Below are 19,918 nucleotides of genomic sequence, written 5' to 3' on the forward strand. Positions count from 1 at the left end.
TCCTGAACCTGACCTTTAGGGTAGTTTGTTATGAGAAAGTAGGTAACTAGTCGGATATTACACTGGCGACTGCGGAGTACAATAGAGCGAGGTCAGTCGAGTAATAAATTAAGGTCTCCAGCCTCCTTAATATTTATTCCCTGTTCTCCCGGGTACTTTTTCCTCTCTCTCTTTCTGTCTCTCCCCAACAAACACCCCTATACAATATACCACACACAACTTGAAATACTTCTACAACATAGAAGATCTCAATTCCAGCCATTTGAAAATCTCACCATGATGTTCGCACGCCCAACCCTCCTCCGCGCCTCCCTCCGCGCATTCAATGCCACCGCTCGTCGCCCAGCCCAGCAGGCCTTCCGTCGCACTTATGCCTCCTCTCCCGGTTCCGCTGCCGAGCAGGCCTCCAAGTCTAGCGACTTACCATGGTAATTTCCCTCCTTATTGAACATAGAACATAAATCTGTAATGAATAGAATCAGTCAAATAATCAAGAAAACTAACAATTCTACAGGATCCTCGCGTCCGTCGGTCTGACCGTTCCCTCGGCGTACTTCTTGCTCCAGTCTGGTCCGGAAAAGGGCCATGATGCTCATGCTCATGGGCATGACGAAGGGGCGCATGAGGAGCCGCAGAAGGAGGAAGAGCAGGGTGCTTCTGCCTCCGAGACGGAGTCTAAGCCTGAATCTGAGGATAAGTCTGAGGAGAAGAAGCCTGAGAAGGAAGAGAAGACTGAGGGGGATAAGAAGGAGGACAACCCCCAGAAGGAAGAGAATTCCGAGGAGAAGCCCAAGGAGAAGGCCGAGGAGAAGGCCGAGGAGAAGGCCGAGGAGAAGTCCGAAAAGGAAAACCAACCCCAGAAGGACGAGAAGACTGGGGAGCAGACAGAGGACAAGAGTGACAGCCAAGGAGAAGACTCCAAGCCCAAGGAGGAGTCTCCCGCCGAGAACTCCCAGTCTTGATCACATACATGCGATGACGATTAAAATATGGGACGAGTCTCCTCTCCTCTCTCTTTGTATCATACCAACTCATGATGTCGAATATCAATGATCAATGTATAGGCAGTAGTACACCCTACATCCAGGCACCCTAGTGAATATAACCAACGAGAATAGGAATATGGAACGGCGTGGTCAGCACAAGTCTATTCATTCATTATATTATATCAAACACCGGCCCCGTCCCAAGGTCTCCCGTCTCCCTCCCTTGGCTGTCCCCTCCGTGATTCATTTTCCGATAATCAAAAGCGCTCACTCATGGGATCGTCACTATATCCACTCAGCTGCGTCATGCAACGGTTGTTGTACAGACAAGTAAAAAAATAAAAAAACTAAAAAGAGTAAGATAAAATATGGACGGGAAAATGGAAAAAAAAAAGGAAAATGAACAAGAGGGTTCACGCGCCACTCTCTGGATCGACATCGCCCTCTGGATAAGGTAGGATGACGATTGATCTAGTCGCTGCAGGATCGATTCCACCACTATAGACAAGCCCATGTCAGACACATGTCCTGATTCGATCAGGTCATTGGCCTGTCCTGCAGCGACGATAAGACTCCCGGATCATATGTCTGCTAACGACCTTTCTGGGCATTGTCGCTAACGGGCTCCCCGTTGATCAGCACCTGAGGCGCCTGGTTCTCCTTGCCTGCGTTGCGTGCTCGGAGAGTGGGCGCGTCGGTGCCCGTCGCGTGGGCCGTCGGCGGCTGGGCGGGGGTCTCCTCCTCCTCCTCGGTGTCGTCATCACTCCGCTCGTCCTTCGTCACGTTGCTCAAGATGTAGTTCTTCAGGATGCGGAGGATCAAATAGAGCCAGAAGAGGTTGACCGCCTGCAGACTCGCCAGCAGCGCGAACGTGATGTACTGACTGATCCAGCACTTGTACTGCTGGGTTTCCCAGTTCAGCTCGAACGGTCCCACCGTGCGGAATTCCGTCAATGTCGCCCAGAGGATCTTCAGGTTCAGTACATGTCGGAGGTAGATCCACATGCCCACGAACATGCCGAAGTAAGGGACCGTGACGATCGAGTCGAGGTAGTTGAGCGTTTTCGACGTCTGCGATCAAATTAGCACGCACTCGGTTTTTCACGGAACAGACCATTGGAAACATACAGCGAGGAAGAAATCCGAAATGTCATGCGTGATGTACACCGCCAGACCCATGTACGTGAAGTGGAAGCGATAGCTCAATCCGATCAGGGCCAGCGTGATGATGTGGTGTCCCACCAGTTCCTTAAAGTCCTTGCGGGGCTTCTCCAGCTGCAGCATCAGCACGATCGCCTGCTGCGCCCAGTAGCTGGCCTCCAGCAAGTAGTACGCCTTGAACACGGGCTCGTGCTCGCGGTGCGGGAAGCCCTCGAACATGGCCGTCGTGTTGAAGTACCAGATATTCGACCGCTTCATCACGTACAGACCAAAGGGCCCAAAGATGCCAAAGTAGATCGCGGTGTAGACCTGCTCCATGAAGCGCGCCGTCTTGCCGCGGCCGCGGATGCCGCAGTACACGGCCAGCGGGCGGATCATGCGCTGCATCAGGAACTCGCGGGTGAAGGACAGGACGATCGTATAGAAGGAAACGAAGGCGATATCCTTGGGGCCCTTGCCGTACATGATCGGGCCGCCCGGCGTCTTCGGGGGTTGGGGATAGGACAGGAAGATGGCGCTGTGCATGGGGTTGCTCTCCGTCGGGTTGACCGCATACGCCAGGAGCAAGACCATCACCATCAACAGCGGCAGAACCCAGGTGTGCTTAAGGCAGAGATCCTTGAAGCGGTGGAGCAAGGACCGACTCTTGCGACGCTTCGACTGCGACTTGGACGGCTCGGAGGAGCGCGGCGGGAGGACCTGGTCAAGAAATCTGTCAGTCCAACCCATTCCTCTCCCTTGACATAGGCCATCCCCAAATCACAGCACGTACCTTATCCCATTTGGGCGCCTCCGTCTCGATCGGGCTCACCTCATTCATGGTCGACATCGCCGGGGCGCTCGTGTCCCCCCGGATATCCGCCCCGAGATTGCTGGCACTTCTCCGGGTGCGAGCCATGATCGACGGTATAGAAAGGATGGGCGCTCAAAGATCGTAAAAAACTTAGATCACAAATGACCCCCTCCCCAATCACGGTATGGGGGCGTCCTGGTCGCAATTCGTGCTAAGTCCGCGGCGTGAGTTGTCCCGAGCGGAGTCGGAATCGGCGACCACGGTAACAAAATAGGGGAAACACAAGACCTCCAGCCCGCAGTTTAACCCAAGAAGGAAAGGAGCGGATAAGGTTGAATCGAATGGTCAGAAAAGGAAAAAGGAAATCAACCCAGTCGACTACTTCGGACCAGAGGGGGGAGAATAGGTGGAAGGAGGACCAGGAAAAGGAGAAGGAAAGAAGAGAGAAAGAGCGCGTCTTAACCCGAGCGAGATTTTCCCAGTCGGTCAACCAGTTGACTTGGCGGAGAATCCCAGAAATGACAAGGCTCCAAAGCAACCAAGTGCTATCATTGGCGATCGACTTCACGACGGTGGAAATTTGATTAATTGGCCAAGGGGAGGGGAAAGAGAGGTCGAAGTGGGGAGTCGCGGCTTCAGCTCGACTTGGCTTCAAGTGACCTTCTCCCCTTCCCGCCTTTTTCCTTCTGCTCTTTCTCTCGCTGCTCTTTTTGGCTTCCTGTCTCCACTTTTACGACTCCACCGTCTTCCTTCCGGACCATTGACCGTCCCCGATCGACACACTATCGGCCATCATCTCGTTCGTCGTCGATTTTATCGGTCCTCCACGGTCCAGGTTTATCGACGGCAGGAGATGACCATGGCTCAGAGCTGTGGGAGTTGGACTCGATGGATCTAGGAAATGCGATGGTTCTAGTTTCAATACAATTGTAACGGTGACCCTCAGCTAACCCACTTGGCCGAGGTTTTCGAGCCTCCTCGAATAGGTCGGATCGTCGCAGGGACCCTCTTGGTGTCGCCAAGCTCCACCGTCTCCACACGGTCGTCACATTTGCCGAAAAGACCGAGGGCCACCCAAGAAAAGAAGGACAGAACAGGAACAGGAAATGCCCGGCGACTTGGTGCATGGGGAAATGAATCTTGCACGAGAACGACTACTCGTGTTTATGAGATCAGCATGGTGAGGGACTAGCGTTGTCTCGAAGATTAAGAATGGTTTCGCGCTTGCAGATCCTCGGAGTCTCATTTCTTTTCATTAGGATAACAATGTACATGATTAAATAGGTCGTCATACATTCCACGGTACATGACCTCAAACTGAGGTGCCGTGAGGGTAGCTGAACATCAAATACATAAAATACACAAGGACAGCACAACCCAGGTCCACCTATCGCTTGACAACCTTCAACAAGGGCGCAATCCTCGCCCGCCGACTCAGTCCCACGCGGTACGGAACCCGGGATGTCGAGGAGATCGGACTATGCTTGGTTGGTCCTTTGGCGGGCGTTTCTGGTGCTTTACCCGTTTTCTGGGGTGTCGCGGGGGCATCGACATTTTCCTTCTTTTCTGCTGTTGGGTCTAGTAGGGGGTCCGAAGGGTTGACGGCAGAAGGCTCTACGCTCTTCCGATGGCTCTCACTCATGACCGTATCACTGCGGGCAGGGGGCTCGATTGCCGGACTATCAGTATCGTTCTGTTGGCCTTGGTTTCCGTCCAGTCCAGGGTCGGCGATGTCTCCCTGTTCTTTCGATGCTTCGTCAGGAACCTGTTCTGACGTCGCCTTTCTCTTGCGCCCACGTTTCTTCGGTGGCGGCGGGACGACCTCAAACTGTGCCGGCTTTGTGTCACCATTGATGTGAGTCCCGGGCCCAGCATGTGGATTTGTTTCAGCATTGCCGGCGTCCGTGTCGGGTTGCGGGTCCGTATGATTTGTAGTTATAGGGCGCTCGTCCACCCATATCACATCATCGTCCACGTCGGAGTCGTATGTTTTCTTGACGGTGACGGAAGTGGTTTTCCCTCGCTTCATCTTCTTCTTTCGACTCCCTTGCACAGCGGGCTCTGTGGGTTCAACGACCTGGACCGTCCTCGCGGGCTCGGGCTCGTTCTCTTTCTCCGATGCTTCCCCTAGAGCTACTTGATTCCCGGCGCGGGTGGAATTCTTGGCCACATTATCCGACGATCGCGAGTCACTTTCCACGGGTCCAGTGGTGGCTGTATCATCTGTCCCATTCGTGGTCTTTTCGTCAAGGATGCCCTTGACATTTTTTGGCGGTCTTCCCGGCTTCCGTTTCTCAGGCTTGTCGACCTGCTCGAGAGGCTCACGGACAATGGGCTGAGCAAGTTCGTCATCCTCATCATCCTCTAACACAGGTTGCTTCTTCTTGCGTCCCCGCTTCTTTTCAGGTATCTGTACTTCCACTGAAACGGGCGCAGCAAGCTCATCGGCACTGTGCTGGGACTGGTGGAAATCAACTGTGGCAGCCCCGTCACTCTTCACCCTGCTAGCCTGCGGTGACGCGACGGAGGAAAACGGCTCCGTATCATGCGGCGACCAAAACGGTACTTGCATGGAATTGTGTCTTCGTAGACTTTGCTGTGGGGCTTCTGTCGGCCCTGTCACCTCGGTGTTCATTGCGAAATTGCTCTCGTTGTAAGAATCAGACGGCCGCAAGGACGACTCAAACAAGTTGTATGACGGACCCGATCGGGAGGAATCGTCGGATGTGATGCTGCTGTACTGGGGCAGGTTTTGTGCCGGGGCATGGTATGCGTGTACTCCATCATTCAAGTAGCCATTTCCAGGTCCGATCACGTATTGGGGTATGGAAGTGTAGGGCACAGTCGGTGGGTATTCGGGCGCGGCATGGGTTTCCGTATCGTTTGAGCCACCATTCGGGTCGACCGCTCCGATATCGACAGCGCTTTCTGGTGCATGCACGTCAGGAACTAGCTGCATTTCATCTGTCGGGTCTGGGCCGGATTGGAAGGGTTCGGAGCAGCCAGTCGCTGGAGGTGACGGATGGTGGGTGTGCTGGGCGTCTTCGTCTTCGAACAGTCGTTGCTGCGCAAGGCCAATCTCCATCATAGTCGAACCTGTCAGCCCCACGAGTGTAAGTGACCCAATTGACAGATCATAGAGGCTACATCGATGATCCCCTACCGTTTCTACTGCACCCCGCATCCCCGGGTATCCATCTGGCTTCCCTCTGCTGTTGAGAGGCAGATAGCCTTGCCGGTCCTGTTTCCTGAGACTGGAGAAATTGGTCGAAATCAACTGCCAACGGGCCTGTCTGATTTGATTCTGCGGCGTGCGATTCGTCGGGGGGCGCGTCGATATTACCGGCCTGGTGACCCGGCGCGTCCTGCGGCGCGTTCACCATGGGCGCAGTAACCTCCTCTGACAGAGGATCCTCTTCATCGTCGGAGTCCTGGATCACACGGTTATCTGACATGAAGGACGGCGGATAGAACGGGCCTTGAATCGAGTAGTAAATAGGTGTAAAAAAGACAGTTAGAGCAGAGTTGGAGTTGCAGATGAAATTCGGAGTGAAATGCTTATCAGTGATTGATTGTTTATCGGGCTCGTTCACCCACTTGACTAGGACTGATTAGGCAATATTCTTCTGACCTCAACTATGTGAGATATTTGTTCCATGAACATGTTGGTAATGTCATGTTGCGCCTCTTCACTCTCTAGATCTATATATTTACTGATCTACTTTGAATTGTCAACTTCATTAAGCCGTCATGTTATTCCTAGGGGGCCCTCGAATAGTCAAAAATCTAGTGCGCTTCAAACATATATGCAACCATGTCACTCACTTTGACCAGGTGTTTTCTAGCTAAATACAATGTCAACATTGCAGAAACACAGAAACACCATGAATACCTGAGGATTTAATCATGATTTATATGTTGGTGATGTATCCCACGGCACTTTTTTGCCAACTGTACGTTTATACTACGGTATGATGGATCCGATATAGTGGGCGGAGCGCTGCGACATACGATAAAGCAAGATACCTCAAGTACTTGCGCTGGATCAAAATGGATGACTGAAGAATTGGATCTTACTTGGATGGTGAGAGACATTGTTTGATCTCCAGAAAGAATTGTGCACCGGCCCAGAGACTGAGGAAAAGATTAGAAATCTTGAAGTGATCTATAGACTTTTCTCTGAGAACCACACCGACTGGTGAGAAAGTACTGAAACTATAAGGAGGATATATAAAGTTCGACACCAACAGCGCTCAGCAAGATAGGTAGCCAACACTCGCTATCGTCAAACCCCTTCATCCGTTCCCCGCACTATATGATGGCGTGATAGGAGGGGCACTGGTAGCCATCAGAATGGACTTACGTACGAATCAACGCGCGAACCTGTCGAACCCAGTGTGACGAGGACGAATATTCCTTACTATCTCGTCATCGATGGTTCACTGAAGTGCCTGAGCCCATTAATCCCATGGCAGATCTACAACACGCAATCATGACCTGCTATTCGCAATCGACCCAAGAATGTCCGTCTCCAGCAAAGGAACACGCAGCGCCGAAACTGACCTTCAATTGGATGGCAACTGACCTGCACCTCGTTCGGGGACATTGAATGGAGCGATTTGGTGCGTGGTACCATCGCAGCACCTTCTGACGAATCCCTCCCATCTTGAAGTATAAGAACCAGCCCTTTCCGTTGGCTATCATCCGGGTGATCCATCAACTCACAGACAAGCACGGAACCATGGCAATTACAAACCCCACCACAAACCCCACCCCGCCGTCTTCGGACCCTTCGGTTTACCAGGCCAACTTCAACGCATTCGCCGCGGAAGGTCAACCGAAGACGTCAACCGCTTGGCTGGACAGGGCGCGCAAGGTCTCTGATATCCTGGCCCCCGATGCCGCTGCTCGGAGTAAAGAGCAGAAGATCCCACGGGCTGAAGTCGCTCTGCTCAAAAACGCAGGGCTGCTCAAGGCTCTGGGAGATATCAAGTATGGTGGTGGTGGACAGAGTTGGGAAATTGGATATAAGATAATCCGAGAGGTTGCTGCGGGTGATGGGTAGGTGTGATATATGTGAATTGGCCATGGAACTTGAACTGATTGTTTGTTCAGGTCTATCGGTATGCTGTTGGGCTATCACCTCCTGTGGTCGACCACGGCGCGCATTGTTGGCACCAAGGAGCAGCAAGAGCGTACGGAGAAGCTCATCCTCGAGAACAATTACTTCATCGGGGGTAAGTCAGCGACCGTCTACCAGGAACTACCGATCAGGTTGCTGATAAAGATCGATTTACAGGCGCTGTGAACCCTCGCGATAACGACAGTCGCGTCACGCAGGCACCATCTGGCGATGGTCTCGTCTTCAACGGCTTCAAGAATTTCAACACGGGCGGTGTCATATCAGATCTCACAGTATTGGAAGGGGTTTACGAAAACACAGACGGCCACATCTTCGCCTTGGTCCAGACCAACCAGCCTGGGATCATCTTCTCGCACAACTGGAACAACATCGGTCTTCGCCTTACCGAATCCGGATCCGTCAAGATCGACAACGTCCCTATCCCATGGGAAGATGCATTGGGGTGGTCAAAGGAGACCAAGGCCCCGATACCCGAGGTCCTGGGCATCCAATTTCCCACTTTGCTCCTACCAACCATCCAGCTAGTGTTTGTCAACTTCTATATTGGCATCGCTCAGGGAGCGTTGCGGACGGCGCGACTTTATACGGCAACTCAGACCCGTCCCTGGCCGTTTGCCCATGACCCGAAGCAGAGTGCCGCAGATGAGCACTATGTTCTGGCCCGCTATGGGAAGTTCTTTGCGTCCCTTCGGGCAGCAGATGCATTGGCTGACCGGGCTGGCCAGGAGCTAGCGGCCCTCTACGGAGACCACGGCGACAAGCGAGACATAACAGCGCGGCAGCGTGGAGAAGTCGCCGAATGGGTCGTGAGTGTCAAGATTGTCGCGACACATACCGCGCTGGATGTAACCAGTGGTGTGTTCGAGGTGACCGGAGCGAGGTCCACAGCTGAGAAGTATGGTTTGGACCGGTTTTGGAGGGATGTGCGCACGCACACCTTGCACGACCCGGTGGCTTACAAGGAGTCGGAACAGGGCCGTTTCTTCTTGCTTGATGAGATTCCGTCCCCAACCTGGTATACCTAGGGGTCGGTGGTAGCAGCGTCCCGGGATCTGGCAGCATGTGGTAGTAGCATGATATGGCGTTATTGAATCCAAGATAGTTACAATCCAATCTGTCTTTGAAAATAAATCTATAGCAGTGTATTTTATCGAGTTTGAATGATGCTGTGCCTGTCAGGAGCATTGTCAATGCCTGCGGCATCCAGAAGTATGCAGTGCATGATATGATTGGCCCATTGATATAACAACCACATTAGGCTTAGTGCGCATCACACGTCATGTGACCGCGATAATCGCCGCCTTCCAGCGGAGATCGTGAACTCGCCGTCATTTCGTTTTCCAACTTCGCCACGACCTTTTCACGGAGATCCTGCGGCCGGAGAGGCATACACGAAATACCAATAACCTCCTACTCAAGTCATTTCGTTGAACCCCATATATCCGCCACCGCGCATTAAACCACCATGTCTGAACGCAAAGTGCTCACCAAGTACTATCCCCCAGGTATGTGATTTTGATCGGTATAATATTAGCGGCGCATAGCTAATAGCCATAGACTTCGACCCAAGTCAAATTACTCGGCAGAAGAAGCCGAAAAATGCCGGCCCGAAGCTCCAAACCGTTCGTCTGATGGCGCCGTTCTCTATGCGCTGTGACAGGTAAGTAGCTCTATCTTCCGTCCACCGAATCCCTCTAGATCTGTACAACTGACGAACCTTACAGCTGCGGCGAATACATCTACAAAGGCCGCAAATTCAACGCGCGTAAAGAAACCACCGAAGAAAAATACTACTCGATCCCCATCTACCGCTTCTACATCCGCTGCACAGGCTGCTCCACCGAGATTTCCTTCCGAACAGACCCCAAACACATGGACTACGAGTGCGAAAAAGGCGCAAAACGCAACTTCGAGCCCTGGCGCCAGGCGAAGCTAGATGAAGAGACGGAGGAGGAGCGGCTGGATCGGCTGGAGCGCGAGGAAGCCCAGCGCGACGTCATGGCTGATTTGGAGCAGAAGGCGGCAGATGCAAAGACCGAAATGGCTGTTGCTGATGCGTTGGATGAGATCCGAGTGCGTAATGCGCGCTTGGAGCGCGCGCAGCAGACGGGAATTGAGGAGGGGCCGCTGCCTGCTGATACGGCGGCTGATGCGCGGACTGCGCAGGAGTTGGAGGATGAGGAGGCTGCTAAGAGGGCATTTACGACTGCTGAGGGGGATCGCGTGCGCAGGATACAGGAGGATGAGGTCGAGCCCGAGCAGCCGCCGCCTCCGGTTGTGTCGTTTCAGAAGATGAAGAAGAAGAGGAAGGATTTGGCTAAGCCGTCGCTTGGGATCAAGCGGAAGTAGCTTGCTTTTTCTTTTCTTGGCTTCGTTACTATTTTGCGTGTTTGGTTGATACGATAAGATGATGGCGTTATGGTGGTTATTTCATTCATGTTGATAGTATAGCATCACCGGTAGTTTTCTTCTATTTATGCTGTCCAGCGATGGATGAGACGGCTGTTTTTATCTTCTGAACCATGGCCTCAAACTCCACTGGAAATTCAACCCACGGCAGTGTCCTCTAGGAGATTGGACCCAACAGCTGGGCCATTCTAATGTTCTACTGTTTTGTAGGACCTTCATGGTTGGGGGATGTCATCATCGTCATAGTTGCGGGCGGGCTTGTATACTTGGATATAAGCTACACCCACGTCTATATTATTCATAACCAAATGGCCTTGAATATACTACGTATGATCTTTGCAAACGACGTGGCAGTAAGCCTCAGAATCATATGCATAAGTATAGCAAATGCTACGTGTCGCGTAAATTAAACTATCCACCACAATATGCAAACAATCACTCCATCGTACTCTGCGACCTCATAACCCCCCTCCCAAAAAACTCACTCACAACCTGGAACCGATCCTTCGAGCGCTGCAGCTCCCCCTTAAACAGATCATGCTGATCGGCAGACTCAACCTGCCTTTTGCGGATCGCCTTGATGGTTGAGTTCTGCGGCGCGCAAACGGGACACTCCGCGTCTTCGTCGACCTTGTTCAGACACCGTTGGTGGAAAGAGTGTTTGCAAAGGAAATGGACCGTGGGGAGGTCGAGGCCGCCCCCGCAGGACATGCAGCGACGTGCTTGGAAGACGATGGGCTTGGTACCTAGTTGGGAGATTTCTTCGCGCTTGGTTTCGGTTTCGCTGCTGTAGCTGGATATTAAGCGGCGGTTCTGTGTACTGTTAGTGTTTCTATCGCGTTGTGCAGTGGTGTTGCGGGGTTGGGAGGAGGGAGAGGGAGGGCTCACTCCTGAGATCTCTTTGCGTTCTCGTTCGATGTTCTCGCTGAGATACTTCTTTACCCGCCCCATTGTCACAACAGCGTTGTTGCTGAGTGCCTGGATAACCTGCAGCGGGGACATGAGGCCATCATCATTGATCCGTTTCAGGACGACGTCGAGCTCTTCGCCGGCTTCTTCCAGAATTTTTGGGCTCGAGGCAAAATACGTCAGGGCGTCTATGTAGAGCTGCGGCTCTTGGGGGCCGTATTTCTTCAGAGCTTTGATAGCGCCGCGCGTGTCTTTCGCCGATGTAAACGACCGGAAGATATCTGAACGCAGGCCTTCCTGCTCTCGGACAAGGGTTGACCCCTCTCTGAAGCCGGATAGATCGGAAAGGAGCAACACGCTGGATGTGGAGATCGGTATCTAAACGCGGTGAGTAACGTGGCGGGGGATGGGGGAGGGATGTCTTACGTCTTTCCCCTCTATTAGCTTTTTGGCCTTGCTCTCCCACTCTTCTTTCTCTGTGTCTTTCTTATGACTAGCTGTGTCCAGGTACATTTCGAATAAAGTTGTGTAGAGATCAATCTTGTCTTCTTGCTTGAGGTCATTCTTCTCGATGAGAGCCTCGAGGAAGGTGATGAACTCGTGAGAATGGCCGACAAAGGCTGAGAACGCCGTCCGCGGCTTCGGAGCGTGGTAAGTAGGGGCTGGCTCCGTATCTTCAACCTCAGCTTCGGATGGAGGCTCGGCCACTTCGGTTTTGCCTGCGCCGGCACTCATGAGAGATAGGGGCAGAAATGCTGCCAGACTCTGCAGCGTGCTTCCCGACTTCTCTTGGGGTTCAACCGGTGATTCCACTTCCGTCCTGGGTTTGAATGCGCCCTTATAATACTGGATGAACAGTTCGGTGGTTTCCTCTGGACGGTTGTAAAGCAGGACTCGGGCGTACTTCATCAAATTGTGGTAGGCCTGAACATTTCAGCACCAGTGGTCCCATTCGTTGACACAGGTGATACATACCAATTCAGGATCAAGTCGCCAGATATACTCTACAGCTTCGGCATACTTCTTGGAGTCTTCAATCAAGATATCCACGACCATTTCGTTTTCGCCGTATTTGGTAGCCAGGTAAGCTGCTTGTTCATAGTAGCCACCTTGGCGACACATGGAAATGGCAGTTTCTAGGTCGAATTTCAGCTGGCCAGGCGCCTTGATAAAAGCATCCAGTTTGCCAGTATCTTTGAGTTTGGCGTAACAGTTGAGCAGTAAAGTCGTGTGGTCGACAGTAGCGCGGTCATGTTCATGCAATTCTTCAAGATATTCGATAAGATTATGAATCCGCTGGGTGTCAAGGTACTGCCAGATCGTTAGACAAGACACGATCATTTGCGGACTACCGCTTGAGCTTACCTTTCGGATGACTTGAGACGGCTCCGTGTTATCAATAGCTCGAAGGTACTGCTGCATCGCAGTATCGTAGTCGCCCCGCTGGTACAAAAAGTCCCCATACCGGCGGTAGATAGCGTTCTGCTGCGAATGGTCCACGCCCTTCTTTTGCGCCAGGTTTATGGCCAGGATATAGAGGTTGCGTTGATAGAGGATTTCAAGCTTCTGCTGGAGACTCTTCTCGCGATACCGGAAAATCTAGACAAGGTTATTAGGTCGCTTCAACTACCTCACGGCAAATGCACATACCTTCCCATCAGTGGTGAGGATGAACAGACTCCCCCACTCAGTGAAGACATGTTGTACCGAGGACGCGAGGGACTCCCCATGCGCGATGAATTTGAGATCCGTGTCGAGCAGCGTGAAGGTGGTGGTATTAAACATCTCATCGGCGGGGCTGACCCCGAAATTACGCAAAGACTCCGGTCGCGAGGACCCCGGGCACACCAGCGCAACGTAGTCTCTGAAGATCGTGATCGAATTCTTCGGACTCTCAAAAGCGTAACTGGGCCCCCGTCCATGCGGTCCGTATGTGTATATCGCATCTTCCCGGGCAACCAGGACGTCGCCCGAGTCCCGGTCCAACGACATGCAGCTAACGGCGCATCCGGTGTCCTCCAGCACACGAGCAGGTTGGCCTTGTCCTCGACCCGCAATGATCAAGGCTAATATGCGACTGGTAGTCGAGATGTACAAAGTCAATATCCCCCCGGTTTGTACTTCCAGATTCGTAATGGGTTCTTCCGATTCGAACACTATCCGTTGTCGGGCTCCGCGGTCGTGGATCAGGTCGCCGCGGATGATGGTGACGGAGCCGTTGCCAAAGCCGACTGCCACCTGAGAGAGGTCCTCCAGAGCTGTGAATGCAGATACCTAGTTTAATAACCCAGGTTAGGAAGAGAAACACGATGGAAGGTTTTCGGACCGACATACAGGGAATGGCCGCCTCGCATTCTGCACCGAGGTTGCGGACAAGCACCGAGGATCGCCGGTCTTCTTCTCCGGCTTATCCAGAGCCCAGACCTTCAACACTGGCTCGTTAGGTAGATCCTCCGCTATTGTCACCAGAAGCGACGTCCCTTCTATTTGTTTGATGTGTGTGATGGAGCCACTGTCGGAGGCTCTGAATGACTGCACGACTTTAAAGGCCGACGAGACGACATGGACGAGGCCATCGGCGCATCCGAGGAAGAGATTCGAAGAGCCGGTGCAGATGGAGGCGACGTCAGACTAGGTACAGACAGACATCAGATATGTACAATCGGGATTAAAAGAGTTCTGGGAGGGGCGCAGGACGTACGCTGAATACCGCTGAGCTCTCATCAGGTAGCTTCACCTGCGAAGCATCGAAGAAATTGAAGGCTTTCCACTGGATGATGCGTCAATGAAGGCAAATAATCAATTTGATAGAGTAACCCGTGCTTACTGATGTTAGAGCCATTTGGACGCGGTCACAGACCGATCGTAGTGGGATGAAGAAGGTCGAAGATGGAGTCAAAGGGAGCTGGCGCAATCCCGCTGTTATCGCGGAGTCTCCGCCGCGCTAACGCCGAGCTCCGGATCATTCCAAACGTCACTCGACAGAGCCGATCTTATCCTACAGATTTGCCTATTTTTTCTACATTCTGCAATTCTACGTTAAAACTTAGATAACACTTAATCACTATGATTTTTCATCTTCTACTAAATGAGATCTTCTCTTGAAGGGCTTTGAGGTGGTGAAAGCTTTGAATATCTCTATAAAACGCACTAATGAAGCAAGTCGTCATCCAAAAGCCCGTAGATGAACGAATTGGACATTTCTACGTCGAATCGATAGGTCGTCAGATTCTACCTGATGAAAATGTGTAATATGTACGCATAGATTTGTTATTTATCATGTCCAATCGTAAGCAACATCCCATGGCAATCAACCCTACATTGCCCAAGGGAACAAAATATACAACCGAAAGACTGGCATATCCGAAAGGTTTGTTTATGGCTTTTCCTGCCAGATAAAATGGGTTTTATTTCGTGGTATCGAAACTCACAGCGGCAGACCTCGCCGTCTTCGCAGAAGACCCGGGTTTAGAATGCCTCATTGCCATGATGTCCCGGTTCAAGTCGAAACTGTGTTGCAACCAGCTCCCAGCTTCCGCGATCGCCTGGCTCAAGTTGAAACTGTCCGCTGCGCCTTGTCCGTCCTGTGCTGTGGGTGGTGTAGTCCCGGATAAGGTCATGGCAAGGGCGCTCTGCATCTCGATTGGAATGCTTGGTTGTTGGGGAGACTCATTATGTACAGAACTCCTCTCGCCTCTAGAAGTAGAAGGTTCCCGGTTATGTTCACAGGGGGTTGGAGATGTAGGCGACGACGGGCGCTGGCTATCTCTTTGGTGACTCCTGGGGCTTTCCTTATAGGAGGATGCAGTGAGAAATTGGATCTTCTTCTCCGCGCTAAAGGTGAACGGCGTCACGGCGTCGATGATGTGCTGGGTGCTCATCATCTGATGTGCGGTTGTTCCCGGTGCGGATTTGGGCCCGTCATCTGTGGCAGGCGCAGTCATTTGGTGAAAAGGGGTAATGTTCTTTGATCCAGCTGATCCAGGGCCGAGTGAGCGCGACGTGGGTTCGGTGTGATCCGATATTGCAGGAATGCGATTCGGTGTGTCAAGGTCATTCTGGAACGACTTCTGAGCGAGTCGAAGAGCCGCTTGTGTTGAAAACGGTGGATCAAAGGTACTATCTGCATCTCCATTATGTTCCCAATTGGACTTTTGTATAGCGATCGAACGTAGAGAGGTGGTATAATCCGTTATGGTTGGGTTTTCTTGAACCTTTTGGGCCGAAGGCAGCTTCTCACTTGTATTTCCCTTGGTGTGTAATCCACTAGTCTGGTCCTCTGAATGCGGCTCAGACGCATCACGGAGAGTGTTGGAAGTATTGCTGGTTGTGAAGGACGCTCGAGGGTTTTGTGTGTATTTTGGCGGTCCATTCTCGACCATATTTGTTGAGGGCGATTCTCGGGGCACTTCCAAATCATTGTCTGCAATTTCCGTGTCGTGAGAGGCAACTGAATCGGCGGGGCTCCTCTCATTCGCTACAGCCGTGGGTGGAGGTCTAAAGTGCGCCTCTCCGTCGGGCAAAAGATGCCTCCTTCGACGGTATTCGAACTTCGGCAGCTGGGATGAAGAAGATAGTACGTGGAACGACGGATCTCGGTGAGAAGCTTCGGCAAGTCTCTCTACCACGGTCGGTGGACAGAGATGCTTCCCGGGGGACGAGGATCTTGCGTCGACCCGTAACCGATCGTCGACATTACGGCCGGGTGTGTAGTTGCCACGCTCGAATGGTCGCTTCAATTCATTGCTTTTGCTCGGGCCCTGGTCGTTCGAAGGATGGGACTTTCGCTTCTTGGAAGAACCCTCAGTCATACGACTCCGCGTTTCGGCCAGACGAGAGGAGATGGATGTAGTAGGGGAGGTAGGTGGGTCAACCTGGCTGAACCCAATTCGGACGTGGTCCTTTTTAAGCCACCTATGATCTGTGGGCCTGGAGGGAGCCGAGTGCTGCGAAGGTACATCGGACCCCACTATCGACGAAGGGATTCGTCTCGGAGTATTTGGCGACACCGCTGATAGACCACGCTTGTTTCCGAGAGACTTGTTAGAGGGTCGACGTTGGGAGTCGGCCCTTGGATCGAATTTGCCAATCGATAAGCCAACGCTGGAGGAGGGACTGGCAGCCGATCTCCTCGCCTCCCGAATCTCCGAATCGTGGTACGGCCTTCTCTTTCGTGAATTTGTCTCCTGCACCACTGGACTCGGTGATGTCGCCCTCTTTTTCTTCGCCCGACCCGAGCGCCCTTTTGTATAGTCCCTCCGTCTGTTCTTCTTCCATGGATTCACCCACCCATCCTCGAACGGTCCTCGGAGTGAAGCAGATAGAATATAGACCGGGGCGCCCTGAGCATAACTCCCCGCGAGTTTCTCGATCCTCGATCGTTGGGCGGCACGCGCCACGTCATCCAGCTCGTCATCGGATCCGAGAATCCCATCCGTATCGAGGTCGGGGTTCGAAGACGAGCATGTTTCTAGAGAAGGTGGGGGGATGGGCGGACGAGGTGGCATGGGTGCTAACCACGGTGGATGATGGAACGGCAGCAAGACGCGGACTGCATCGATGGTGTCGAGATGGGCGGGAGAAGTTGCCAAGATGCCTTCATATCTTCGAGCACAGCTGCTGATCCGATGACATGGCGGGGAAGCGATCAATCAAGCTTCAACCTAGATTGTCTGCAGGCATCACCATCTCCGGCCCAACAAATCAGGCGAAAAAACAGGCGGACGGACCACTTGATGCGCCGTGCTCACCGCCTGGCTGCCCCAGCAACGCCTATATAAGGCCCCGCTTCCTTATCCTTATCGATATCAAGGGCCTTATCACGATTTATTGTATGAGTTCATTCATCATCTATACCAGGATTATGGACATTGATGCTAGGTGAATGGGTTGATTATGGCTCCTACGGCGCTTATTATTTGTAGTAAAATCCTCCTTGGCAGATACTCGGGTAGCAAGTAGTACGTATACTCGTAGTGCCTAGATGTAGATAGGCCAGAGTAGGCTACCAGGGCTGACGACGGTGCTAGTTGCCTGCCCTATATGTACTGACAGACTCATCTTCCTGTTCTATAGAGATTGTTGCAGATATTTCATTGATTTTTTGGAGCTGAGGTCCCAGAGCATCAAGTACTGCGCATTGTATATCAGAATTGACCACCCTAGCCTTAAACCCTGAATTGTATGTTGCTATAACTCTTCAGCTATCATCAGTGCCACTCTTTCTCAGACAGATAATCTAATACACAGTTTGATCAGAATAATGGCAGAACACAAATTCTACCCGTACCATATCCGTCCCATTCCAAGCTCACCCCAATACCAGATATATATCCCTCTAATACAAACAGGTATACTGACAACGGCGGCTCAACCCTCGGTCTCCGCGGCAGAGACTACGCCATCCTCGCAGGCGACACACGCTCCACAAGCGGCTACAGCATAAACTCCCGCCTCGAGCGGAAAGTATTCACCATTGAAGACGGCAGTAGCAGCGCCGACTCTCAAATCGCTCTCTCGGTAGTGGGTTTCGCCGCCGATGGAAGGGACCTCAAGGAGCGGCTCGACGCTATGGCTGCCGCTTATAGGTACCGACATGGGAAGAGGATCGGGCTTGCGGCCTGCGCACAGCGGCTGAGTACTTTGCTGTACCAGAAGCGGTTTTTCCCGTATCAGTTGCAGACGATGCTGGCGGGGATAGATGCGAGTGGTCGTGGGATGCTTTATAACTATGATCCGGCGGGGAGTTGTGAGGAGAGAGCCTATTGTGGGGCTGGAGTGGCGGGGGCCTTGATGGTTCCTTTTGTGGACGGGCAGGTGGTGGTGCAAGGTGGTCTCGACTGTGAGGTTGGAGAGGCTTTGGTGCGGGATGCGTTTAGGGGGGCCGCGGAGAGACATATTGAAGTTGGGGACTACTTGCAGATGATGATTGTTACGAAGGACGGGATCCGCGAAGTGTTTGCTGAATTGAGGAAGGATTGAGAATAGACCTGTACCGGTGGTATTTGCGATACTTGAATGAATAACTGGTAACGAACTTGTTGATATGCTGCGGCGTAGTAGGACATTTGATGGATTGATGGAAAGTCTGCAGTACACATAAACCCAATCCTATCTCAGGATACTATCCCTACAGCCCGCACAGTCTTAAGCTTGTGGGCGGGTTGGAGAGACAGTCCCCTTCACCTTGACCGAGTCCGACTCTCCCTCGCCCTTGTTACTCAGACCCGGATCATTTATGTGGGGGTTGTCGCTGGTGGTGTTTGAGAGACCCTCCTGCTTTCCGGACATGCTACTGTATCCCCCAGCTTCTTTTCTTGAACTGGCCTGCAGGGGGTCAGAATGAATGTATACATGGCAGTGGTTGTCTGGTATAAAAGGGGAAGGACACGCACCGGATCAACCTCGGATGGCGGCTGTTCGAATGAGCTGTTGCTTTTCTCTCCGGTCACGGATTCCTGGGTCCCCTTAACATATTGAGCAGCCTGTTCTTTGATCGGTTCATGGTGTGGCGTCTTTTCGGGGCCTGATCGTAGTAACAGGAATGCCCCTCCTCCGCCGAGGATTAGGGCGCCTAGGGCACTGGTGATAGTTAGCTTGGTTCTATGCACAGCGGACTAGCGATCCTGTTGTTCATCACACCAAAAGTTTAACATGTAGTAGAGTTTGAATCACGTACTATGGAACATCGCTCGATCTCTGTCCATGCTGCGGTGGCTGCGTTGCGAAACTCCGTCGCGCGAACAGCTGCGTCGACCGGGAAGCTGTAGCTTGGGTGGGTCGCAGAGCTGCGAGGGAGATACTGCTCAGCCGGGAGGGAATCATCTTCATTCATGTATAATTAGCTGCTGGGGGACGAGAGTAGCCTGTGATGGAAGTTGTTGAATAAATTCATGGCAAGGGGCATTTTAAAGTCTGGAATGCTGTAGGGAGGCTGGCTGGGTCATGACATAGATGACAATGACATAGATGGCCGCAACAAGCTCCCCGGTTGCTTGTGATGTCATGGTCACCTCAGATTCGCCTTCCTGTTCTCCTTTATTTTGTGCCAATGTTTCAATCCTATCATAATTCTTATCAAATCAACTACAACCAGAATATAAATCACAATTCCCCCAGGATAGGCATGTTCGTCATTGGTTGCCTTGATAAGTTGGCCATTGGCACAACAACCCTATGAGATCTATCCGATCGCAAGCCGAACTTAACCACCGCGTATCGTCTGAGATAATCAATTATATAGGTGAAATCTTGATTAGATTGTCGTCCACCGCGAATATACTCCTACATATGAAATCCTTATAGTCGTACTGAAAATCGTGTGATTTATGAAGCAGAAGTGGCATGACATCTATTGTCTAGTGGTGATCGTCGTTTTTTAGTATGTTAGGAACCTGAACCGGGGCTTGTCACGTCGTTACTTCAGGTATGGATGTGCAATTGTCTACATATTATGCTGAACTGCTGTAACATGCTTAGCATGTACTGTATGAGCTACTATGATGGGAACTTATAGTT

At 52.1% G+C, this 19,918-nt stretch overlaps 9 protein-coding genes across 9 annotated transcripts; 4 read left to right on the forward strand and 5 right to left on the reverse strand.

Moving 5' to 3' along the window:
* Positions 1–276: 276 nt before the first annotated feature.
* On the forward strand, positions 277–962 carry BDW47DRAFT_122960 (uncharacterized protein; the record flags this gene model as incomplete). Its single annotated transcript, XM_024815953.1, has 2 exons — positions 277–428; positions 515–962. 2 exons carry the CDS (start codon positions 277–279, stop codon positions 960–962), a joined length of 600 nt encoding a protein of 199 aa, XP_024675423.1.
* Positions 963–1,306: 344 nt separating this feature from the next.
* Positions 1,307–3,163, reverse strand: BDW47DRAFT_67494 (TLC domain-containing protein). The gene is made up of 3 exons (XM_024819586.1): positions 2,920–3,163; positions 2,115–2,846; positions 1,307–2,057 (listed from the first exon to the last, which is right to left on the reverse strand). Exons 1-3 carry the CDS (start codon positions 3,043–3,045, stop codon positions 1,578–1,580), a joined length of 1,338 nt encoding a protein of 445 aa, XP_024675424.1. The 5' UTR covers positions 3,046–3,163; the 3' UTR covers positions 1,307–1,577.
* Positions 3,164–4,219: 1,056 nt separating this feature from the next.
* Positions 4,220–6,459, reverse strand: BDW47DRAFT_67510 (uncharacterized protein). The gene is made up of 2 exons (XM_024819587.1): positions 6,104–6,459; positions 4,220–6,036 (listed from the first exon to the last, which is right to left on the reverse strand). The coding sequence occupies exons 1-2, from the start codon at positions 6,393–6,395 to the stop codon at positions 4,328–4,330; spliced, it is 2,001 nt and encodes a 666-aa protein (XP_024675425.1). The 5' UTR covers positions 6,396–6,459; the 3' UTR covers positions 4,220–4,327.
* Positions 6,460–7,325: 866 nt separating this feature from the next.
* BDW47DRAFT_133753 (thermophilic desulfurizing enzyme family protein) lies at positions 7,326–9,108 on the forward strand (the record flags this gene model as incomplete). The annotated part of the gene is made up of 3 exons (XM_024817918.1): positions 7,326–8,001; positions 8,056–8,177; positions 8,240–9,108. The coding sequence occupies exons 1-3, from the start codon at positions 7,682–7,684 to the stop codon at positions 9,106–9,108; spliced, it is 1,311 nt and encodes a 436-aa protein (XP_024675426.1). The 5' UTR covers positions 7,326–7,681.
* Positions 9,109–9,440: 332 nt separating this feature from the next.
* Positions 9,441–10,597, forward strand: BDW47DRAFT_100108 (Saf4/Yju2 family protein). The gene is made up of 3 exons (XM_024811360.1): positions 9,441–9,588; positions 9,641–9,743; positions 9,808–10,597. The coding sequence occupies exons 1-3, from the start codon at positions 9,549–9,551 to the stop codon at positions 10,430–10,432; spliced, it is 768 nt and encodes a 255-aa protein (XP_024675427.1). The 5' UTR covers positions 9,441–9,548; the 3' UTR covers positions 10,433–10,597.
* A 257-nt stretch (positions 10,598–10,854) lies between these two features.
* BDW47DRAFT_100110 (tethering complex subunit PEP5) lies at positions 10,855–14,261 on the reverse strand. The gene is made up of 9 exons (XM_024811361.1): positions 14,229–14,261; positions 14,103–14,171; positions 13,736–14,032; positions 13,052–13,675; positions 12,767–13,000; positions 12,377–12,712; positions 11,828–12,325; positions 11,381–11,779; positions 10,855–11,305 (listed from the first exon to the last, which is right to left on the reverse strand). Exons 1-9 carry the CDS (start codon positions 14,241–14,243, stop codon positions 10,928–10,930), a joined length of 2,850 nt encoding a protein of 949 aa, XP_024675428.1. The 5' UTR covers positions 14,244–14,261; the 3' UTR covers positions 10,855–10,927.
* Positions 14,262–14,781: 520 nt separating this feature from the next.
* BDW47DRAFT_100111 (uncharacterized protein) lies at positions 14,782–17,039 on the reverse strand. Its single transcript, XM_024811362.1, has one exon. The coding sequence runs from the start codon at positions 16,906–16,908 to the stop codon at positions 14,809–14,811; it is 2,100 nt and encodes a 699-aa protein (XP_024675429.1). The 5' UTR covers positions 16,909–17,039; the 3' UTR covers positions 14,782–14,808.
* A 624-nt stretch (positions 17,040–17,663) lies between these two features.
* Positions 17,664–18,382, forward strand: BDW47DRAFT_122966 (nucleophile aminohydrolase; the record flags this gene model as incomplete). Its single annotated transcript, XM_024815954.1, has 2 exons — positions 17,664–17,686; positions 17,752–18,382. The coding sequence occupies 2 exons, from the start codon at positions 17,664–17,666 to the stop codon at positions 18,380–18,382; spliced, it is 654 nt and encodes a 217-aa protein (XP_024675430.1).
* Positions 18,383–18,547: 165 nt separating this feature from the next.
* BDW47DRAFT_122967 (uncharacterized protein) lies at positions 18,548–19,225 on the reverse strand (the record flags this gene model as incomplete). The annotated part of the gene is made up of 3 exons (XM_024815955.1): positions 18,548–18,727; positions 18,796–18,982; positions 19,080–19,225. The coding sequence occupies 3 exons, from the start codon at positions 19,223–19,225 to the stop codon at positions 18,548–18,550; spliced, it is 513 nt and encodes a 170-aa protein (XP_024675431.1).
* Between the last annotated feature and the right edge of the window lie 693 nt (positions 19,226–19,918).

The sequence above is a fragment of the Aspergillus candidus genome, assembly GCF_002847045.1.
Source record: "Aspergillus candidus strain CBS 102.13 unplaced genomic scaffold BDW47scaffold_5, whole genome shotgun sequence".
NCBI classification, from domain to species: domain Eukaryota; kingdom Fungi; phylum Ascomycota; class Eurotiomycetes; order Eurotiales; family Aspergillaceae; genus Aspergillus; species Aspergillus candidus.